This window comes from Lottia gigantea, assembly GCF_000327385.1.
Source record: "Lottia gigantea unplaced genomic scaffold LOTGIsca_63, whole genome shotgun sequence".
NCBI lineage: Eukaryota > Metazoa > Mollusca > Gastropoda > Lottiidae > Lottia > Lottia gigantea.
This window is the reverse complement of record NW_008710145.1, coordinates 1,484,614-1,494,040: the sequence shown is the minus strand read 5'-3', so window position 1 is coordinate 1,494,040 and position 9,427 is coordinate 1,484,614. Positions and strand designations below refer to the sequence as shown.

General features: G+C 31.9%; 1 protein-coding gene across 1 annotated transcript; it reads right to left on the bottom strand.

Annotated features, from left to right (window-relative positions):
• Positions 1 to 35: 35 nt before the first annotated feature.
• LOTGIDRAFT_167107 (hypothetical protein) lies at positions 36 to 8,595 on the bottom strand (the record flags this gene model as incomplete). The annotated part of the gene is made up of 13 exons (XM_009064568.1): positions 36 to 1,076; positions 1,363 to 1,472; positions 1,748 to 1,966; positions 2,363 to 2,482; positions 2,819 to 3,016; positions 3,421 to 3,576; positions 3,784 to 3,813; positions 4,435 to 4,597; positions 4,951 to 5,147; positions 5,530 to 5,699; positions 6,120 to 6,354; positions 8,177 to 8,224; positions 8,565 to 8,595. 13 exons carry the CDS (start codon positions 8,593 to 8,595, stop codon positions 36 to 38), a joined length of 2,718 nt encoding a protein of 905 aa, XP_009062816.1.
• Between the last annotated feature and the right edge of the window lie 832 nt (positions 8,596 to 9,427).

The following is a 9,427-nucleotide window of genomic DNA, read 5'->3' as shown; positions in this document are numbered from 1 at the left end:
ACTTATATCACTTTAGCTTAATCAATTTCAGTAAATTATACAAATATGTCTGTATTTTCTGGAGGGTCATCAGCATTGACCTGAAGATTTAAAACAAGATTTTGTGTGGATTCACTAAGTCTTATGTTATCAGATGCACTCTGTTCTAATGGAGGGTTAGCCTCAACTCTGTCGGAAAATGATCCATGTGAAGGACTAAGTAAAGAAGTACTGCAGTTGGGACGTTCGGACCTGGAAGGGTCTACAGATCTTTGTGGCGGAGAGGGTGGTGGGGGCGGTAATGATTCTTGAACACTATGAGCACTAGGAGAGTCCCTAGATCTAGAGTTGCCTCCCCTTCTGTCTTGTCTTTTTCTGTGATTTTTATCACTACTGCTTGATGGTGACTGTTCACTTCTGGATGAACCTTCAGATGCAAGATGTCTATGTCTTGGAGATCTAACATGTGATTCACTACGTTCACCATTAGATGTCTGTCCATCATTACTTGCTCTCTTTTTCTGATATTTTTTCCTTGCAACATATTCTTGTAAGGCTCTACTGGTATCAATGTCTTGCGAATCTGAAGAAACAGCAGAATTAGGAGGAACAGCAGAAATACCAGCACCAGCAGCTTGATTCTCTGGATCATACCTCATTCCACATTCCTTTGGTGTGACTAGCTGTTGAGGTGGTGCATGACCTTGAGTGTGCTCAGCTTGTCCTTCGTTAGGTTTATCTCCTAAAGCATTAGCACTTACAATAAGGTCATCTTGAGGCTTATTCCGAGATGATCTAGACGTGGAATGGGGAACACTTGATGGCACTGGTTCACCTGGCCAATTAGGATTACCAGTAACTGTAGCTGCTGATGAGCTAGAAGATGATGATATCTGACGAGGTCGTTGATGGTAAGAACTATCAGTGGAAGAGCTTAATTCAGATACAGGTCTAGCAGCTGAGGCTGTGGTTTCAGTAGAACTAGATGAGAGATTATGAGATATAGAAAGCTGTGGTAGATCACCAGTAGAACTAATAGCTTCTTCATAAGTTGGTGGTTGAATAACCCCATCTTCAGCATTAGACCACATGAATGCCTGCAAATATAAACACTCATGGTCACAAATAAAAATCTCACTTGGCAAGGATTGTGAGATGCACAGTTAACACAGTTTTAATAAGGTAGAGTAAAATAACAGAGGAATAAATCTAAATATTGTTCATAAGCATGCCAAATACCATAATAAACCATGTGGACACTCAATGCCTGGTTGACTATTCTATTTTAAGAGTGTATCAGGTGACACTCTGATGTGTCAAAATAATCAGAGCTTGAATTCAAGTCTTTGGAATAAAGAGCAATAAAATGATCCATTGATTTACCATATTGAGATGTCCAATAGGTGTTGATCGTATAACTTCATCATATGTTGGTGGTGAATCTTGAGATATAGTTAAATTCATACTGATTCTTTGTTGACGACTTCTATGTCCTGTAAATATAATGACGCAACTTTTTTTCAAAAGTAACATTTAAAAGTCTTAGATAAAGTTATAAATTATCATTCAAGTGTTTAAATCTTGCATCTTATCATGCTAGAAATCATTGAAACTTGTAGAAATACAGCTAAGTTACCATGTTACAAAGGACAAAACTTTCTGTTCTGATCACCAAGTGAAGAGGAATTTATGTCCTACAGTGTTTATCTTTCCAAATGAGAACCAAAAATCTCTTTTACCGTTTAAAATTACTTTTAAAAAAACTTACGTCTGCCTCTGCCTCCACCACTCTGAGGATTGTGGGAGGATACAGTACTGATTCTCTGAGAATCATCAGGTATTGTACTTTGTAAACGTCGACATCTTCGTATAAATATAAGAAGTAAACATATAACTACTATCAAAAATACTGATATTACTATAGGAATAATAACACCAACGCTCAAGGTATAGGAATTCGGTGAATCTTCTGGCCTGGTATAAGTATCTACAAATAAATTCAAATTCAGAGATTTTCTCACTCAAATCAAAAATACAAAAATTCATTTCATTATGCTGACACCACTTTTGGATATAAAATAAAGACAGTTGGGATTAAAACATGAGTCAAGTTTCTCTATTTCTCATTTGTATCAGGAAGGTGGAGTCAACTATGAGGATATTTTTTAAGATAGACAACTTTGACTAAATCTGAATGACAATGGCAGGAAACAATTCAAAAAAATTCTCTTCTTAAAACTAACTGGTATCATATAATTATGGGGTTAAATGGAGAATGTCCAATTGTAATCAGTATGAGGTATTTTTCCTTAAAGATGTAATAAACAGACATCCGAGTAAGTGAGTGAGTAAGTCTAATTATAAACTAAACAGTATAACTTACTACAAGAATAAGATTTTTCATCTGAACCATCTCCACAATGATTATAACCATCACATACAAACTGGGAATTAATACATTTTTTATTATCACAGTTAAAATATCTGTCTCCAACACATTCACCTGTAGAAAATATAAATAAAATGTAATCTTCAAAGAAAATTTTATAAATTTCAGATGGCAAAATGCAAATGAAAATGGTTTAGCTATATTCCTACATGCATACAAAGCTAGAAAACATATGTTGATTTTGATTTTCTCTGAGATGAAATCAGAAAAAGTCTTGAATTGGAAAGGAAGTAACCTAGTTAAATAACGTGAAATATTCTCAACTATGCTTGGCGCTCAATTTTAAATCAATTCAACTTACTTACTTTAGATCTAATACAATTCTCTCAGATTTCTAAATAACAATATCAATTATAATGGATGTAAAGATTGTTGAATGAGAAAACTTACCTAATTTATAAGAAGCGTATGTAAGAATAAAATCTTTTGCATCTCGATATCTACCATATAGTCTTATATAAAACCCTGTATCTGAATCATGGCCATACAGACTACTAGCATCAACAGTTCCAGGACTAACAGAAGCTTTCAGGGTACCTTGTGATGTTAACCCATTCCTTATCTCCAACCTATTCTGAGAGTCATAATCTGTGGAGAAAATACACACAAATTTATTGCTAGAAACACAGGTATAATAAGATGGCTTATTTGTTCTATTAGATCTCTTTCCAAACCTGTCTTGTTGATTAATCATATATCTAAACAGCTTGAGACATTTAGTAACAAATAAAAGATCAATAAACTGAAGGATACAAAAAAATAAAACTTTGATCATTATTCAGAAGTCCAAATCACAAAAGCAGAATCCTAGTCCAATATATAACAATACGTAGTTCTGAATTTGAATTCACATATTCATGTTGAACTTTTCTATGAGAATTTCCTTTATATTCAACTTTTGTCAGCTGGATACTTGTGAGAGATTTGGAATCCCAATACGAGATATATTTAATAGACAGTTCTTCTCTGATACTAATGAAATTTCACTGTACCTCTAATGCTTTCAAAAGCTTCTAATTTACAGTAAACAGAATCATAACCTTTCTGTACTTTAACCACCCATATACAGTCATAGAAATCATTAATATTACTAGATGGTTGAAACATTAGAGTACCACCATCTCGGTTTAATATATATTCACCACAATCTATAATAATCATCATTAAACATGGTTAATAGTGAAATTGATGTAATACAAGGGACTTAATTTATAACTGATTTTATTCCAATAAAATAACATCGAAAATCACTGAGGAACATCTACAGAACATGTTTATAAGATATTATTCAATCATGACTCAAAATAAACTATTTCTTAATATTTAAACTATTAAATATTTTTTAGTTAACTTACTTGTTTCACGTCTTTGAACATATTTTCTCTCTGAAATAGAGTAGAATCAGGTAGTAATCAGAGAGTTTATATCATCTAAACTAGTATTAAACAAACAAGTTTCAAAGCACTAATGAATCAAAGAATCACTAATCTATAAAGATAGTGGACCACAGCCATATACGCCCACCACGGCATGCAGATGGTAAATATTCAAGATTTTGAGGCAAGGGCAATAACTCTGCTTCTAACGATCGAAAATAGCTCAAATTCGAACTTGATCATCGTATTATGAATATGTATACACATACTGAATTTCAATTGTTTCTATCAAAAAATCTAGTTTTTTAGAGCGTTTGCAAGCAAATGTTGACGGACGGACGGGGGTGCCGACAATATACGTCCACATAGATATAATAAACCGTGTTGAGGCTACTAACTGCAGGTAGAGGTAAAAAAAAACATTCTGTATTATACAGAAATTATGAACATGTATAAAAACATGACATTTCAAATTGGCATGTCAGGGAAAAATAAACAGTGTCACTAGTAAGACAGGTTTTTGTCAAGAGTTAGTCAGGACAGGCATGGTTTATATAACTCTGAGAATGAGGTTCTATTCCCAGGGGAGAATCCAAATCATAATTATGTAATTAATTCACCAGTACTTACTGTCATAAAATTTATAAGAAAGTTTGAATCCCATATAACTTCTGATTTGTGATGTTGAACTTTTTCCAGTTTTAAAATGTAACTTTATGTATGGTCCATTAGATAATACAGATGGTCTGCTAGCTGACCCTTTTACTGGACCCTGGATATTGGTATTCTCAAACTGTAAATATAATAGATTTATACAAACACGTGTTGGATTTAACAAACAGATTCCTCAAATTCCTAAAAGAACATGGATACTTTGTTTTTACTTTTTTATAACAATAATTCACAAGCCAATATGTCATGAGAGATTTCCTTACTATCTCAAATTATGACAACAAAGTCAAAAACACTTTCTTAATTCATTGGTCATTTGATGGACATGAACTGTATATTTCATATCTTTCAGAACAATAAACAGCTTCATTTTAAGCTTATTACTTCGTAGGATTTTTGACAAATCTCATTGAACACTAAATTCAAATCACAAAAATGTCAGTCTTCTAGATTTATATTCTTAGAATAATATACCTGTATTGTACTGTAAGGAGAAAGATTCCAGTCATCAAAAACTAAAAATACATAATCTTCATGATTGACAGCCCGGAATTCATATATATACTCTTCTGAATTCTCAGCATAATAATTAGGAAAGAATGGTGACATAACAATTTGGTTATATCCAGTATGAATATCTTGAGATGATCCTTTATATACCTCTTTCTTTTCTACAATACAAAATATCATAAAACAACTTCACACATTGAATCATTTGAGAACAGGCTTTGACTCTGTATTGGGAATATACCATTGTCAGGATCAAACACTGATCTTTGTGGTTAACAAGCACCTTGCTGAACCACCAGGACCATTGTTAGTTATAAACAGAAAAGAATTGGCGATTATAATATTCCATGGTTCAAGCTTTCATTTGAAATCTTATGAAAATTTTGATAATGAAAATAAAATACGAATTTTTTTTGAAAGCCAAGACAACCTCACTCAAGATTCAGGCCGCTCAGCAAAATTTTTTGTCACCAATGACTACAGGGTGAATGCTTATTTGAACCACTGAGTTGAAGTTTTACTGCTGATACTAATAAAACCTACCTTCAACACTCAGTTGTAGAGTAATATTTACATGTTTATATTGAATACCATTAGAACAGAAAACTATATACATTGTTTTAGATTCTGATCTATAAACATCAAATGGTCCAGTAAAATATTTTGTCGTTTCATTTCGATAGTCTGGATCAAATACATGTAGATATGTACATCTGAAATACAAACAATGTACTTAATGAACAAGTGATTTACAAATAGAAAAAAAAAAAAATGCTCATCATTTATTCACTATTAAAACCCATCAGGCCTACAAACTAGAAGATTGAGACACTACAGTAGTTACAATGGTTAAACAAAGCCCATCACAAAATGCAAATAGTCAATAGGACTATAAAATACTTTCAATTGCTTGAATAATTTATTTTCATATTCAGTTTTTCTAAATAATTGTCTGTTGAAGGTCTAAGTTGTGCTCCCCTAAAAAGCAATCATAGATGCTCATAGCTATGTAAGATAACTGGGCTTCTGTGGTCAGATTGAGAATAATCCATAATTTACCAAAGACAACAAGATAACCAACTGCCTGGACGTTGAGATTAAAAGCGATCTTAATTTATTTGACTTTGACTTACCCTTGAGTACATTTACTATTAGTTACATCAAGTTGTTTATGACATGTAGAAAAAGAGAGGTAAGATGATACAGATGTAAGATTCAGTTTACAACTAACACAAGTAGTAAACCTCATTAAACATTGTTGTTCAACATTTTCCTTAACACTAAAATAGACCTTCATATTACTTCCCACACTAGGTAGATGATCTCCATTTGGTATAAATCTATGATCTTTTTTGCACAGGTCTAAATCTGTAATAAATAACAATAGTCGGAGACGGAGATGACATTTGATTTTGGCTCATAGAATTTGTGTCATCAGACATGCACATAGTATGGCTGTGTAGAGTATGTGTAGAGTATGTGTATGTGTAAAGTATGTGTATGTGTATGTGTAGAGTGCATGTGTAGAGTATGTGTAGAGTATGTGTATGTGTAGAGTATGTGTATATGTAGATTATGTGTAGAGTATGTGCATGTGTAGAGTATGTGTATGTGTAGAGTATGTGTATGTGTAGAGTATGTGTATGTGTAGAGTATGTGTATATGTAGAGTATGTGTATGTGTAGAGTATGTGTAGATTATGTGTATGTGTAGAGTATGTGTAGAGTGCATGTGTAGAGTATGTGTATGTGTAGAGTATGTGTATATGTAGATTATGTATGGAGTATGTGCATGTGTAGATTATGTGTATGTGTAGAGTATGTGTATGTGTAGAGTATGTGTATATGTAGATTATGTGTAGAGTATGTGCATGTGTAGAGTATGTGCATGTGTAGAGTGCATGTGTAGAGTATGTGTATGTGTAGAGTATGTGTATATGTAGATTATATGTAGAGTATGTGTATGCGGGTGCGTTTGTGGATGTGATGAGTTGCACTGATGGAAGGAAGCATTTACAGCAAAAGACATGATCTTCGCAGTCTGGAACTATAGTTATCATGTATTGCACAAAATCAAGTGAGATGCCTTTACAGGCATTGGAGAACAAACAATATCTTCATATATGTGATGCCTTCCTAAAAATATATCAGATGAAAACAAATACATTTTTTCTTTTCAATTTAATTTTCATTTCAACTATAATCTGCACCAATAAAACGCACAAAAACTTTAACAAATTATTATCAAATGATTAATTTACTTCTTAAGATATATTGACTCATAATGTAGCACTTTTGGCCTTTTGCAGTAAACAATTATCCACCTTATAAGTAACACACTTCTAATTAAAAGATATCATTATCTGATCTTTGAATGGCATTTAGTAAAGGTGTTGGATATAATGAAAAAATTCTTATGGATTACAATTACTTACTTTATTTGAGTGACATTTCGACCAGTGTTCTCTGGTCTTTATCAAGCAATGAATTCAAATAAAGTTAGTAATTGTAATCCATAAGAATTTTTTCATTATATCATTATCTGCTTATAGGTGATGGATGAGAAGATATCATGACGAGTCATCATTTTAACATTCAAATGCAGATAATTCTAGTCACACGTGGATTTGAAGGCTCAAATTTTGACGGTGAGCTGTGATTTAACCATCTTGTTTTTGAGACTAAGGTACCATTGGTTAAAAAATGGTGCACATGTCCCTTAAAGAACACATGACAATCTTTTTATCAAAAATAAGAATGATTCAAATGATATTGAAATTCTGATTTGAGTTTTTTTAAATAAATAAATAGGGTCTTATTATCAACTGGATTTTTATACGCGTACATGGAAATGTGGACGTATATTGCCATCGCCCCTTGTTATATTGATGAGATCTCGGTCAAGTTTGAAATTGGTAATAATCGAATGAGCAGTTTCAAGAGTTATTGCCCTTGACTGAGTAAATTTATTTTTAAATCAAAAAATAATAAGATAATCTTTTGCAAACTAAGGACAATAACTGTATATCTTATCATAGTATGTGCCTAAAATTACTTTAAATTTTTGTCTATGAAGCTTAAAAACCGTAAATTGTGAATGAGATAGTTTAGCATCTGGGTGCCAACAATATACATCCATATATAGAGATGGGCTTATAAGAAGAAAAAAGATGTTACTTAGATCTACTTACTTTTGGATCTTTGTGTATAACTCAATTCTACCAGCACCAACAATATACCTACAAATTAAGTATATAAATTTGCTAGACATATAGTTGGACATGTTTGCTAGACATATAGTTGGACATGTTTGCTAGACATATAGATGGACATGTTTGCTAGACATATAGATGGACATGTTTGCTAGACATATAGATGGACATGTTTGCAAGGTGGAAACAATATTTTGGAATGTTACATGATGTATCATATCAAAAAACATTTAAATTAAGTCATCAAAAAAAATCACAATGAAAATGCATCTGTCTAATGAGCAAAATATTTTTTTATAATTAAATAACGTGAACTCATTTCACTTGACATAAAATATTTGTGACGGAAATTAAATTATCTACTTACTTAAAAATATGACACAATTAACTTTCCCCATTTTGAAACTTAATATTTTACACAAGTTCCATTTTTAAACCAGTTGTTTCAAGTTTTCAATCAATGGGTTCAGACCTTAACAGAAAGACATTTCAAAGTCATTATTAAGCTAACAGGAGAAGCTAAAAAATCATGAAACTAAGCCATTCATCAGAAAGTAAAAGGATAAAAAAATAAAGCAACAATAAGTTTGTGTACACTAAATCATACTTTTTCCATTCTATATGTACAAACAGACAGATAAAATGTTCAACTCTACTTTTTACTGGTAGGTTTTTTTCTTAATGTCAAATTCGAACCATTTATTTCAATATCTTGACTTATAAAAAACAGGGATACCATATCATATGACACGTCAGTTTTAATCTCACTTGAATACTTGAACCTTATTTTATGACATGCAATAACCTATAATTTCATTAGTGTTATAAAATAAAATGTCAGTTGAATAAATAGTCATTAATCTTATTCATAAAGACTCTACTGTAAGATTATATCATTGCATTTCAGTTAAAGCTGTTTTACTAATAATGACTTCTTTATAACTACCAAAAAATTAATGGACCTAAAAATAACTTGTTTCAATCTCTAAACTCTCTAACACTTAGACAATATTCTTCTGTATTAATATTGATGCTGGATTTAAATTTCTAGTTTCTTCATATGTCCAGGATTAAATTGTTAATTTCAGTTTTGTATATCAATAGGGGAGATATTATATAAATGTAGATCTATCTAAAACAAATTTACTGGAAAGACACACCCCCTTCTTCTATATTCTACCCACATCTTCTTACTTCTGAATTCTACCCCCTTCCTCTTACTTCTATATT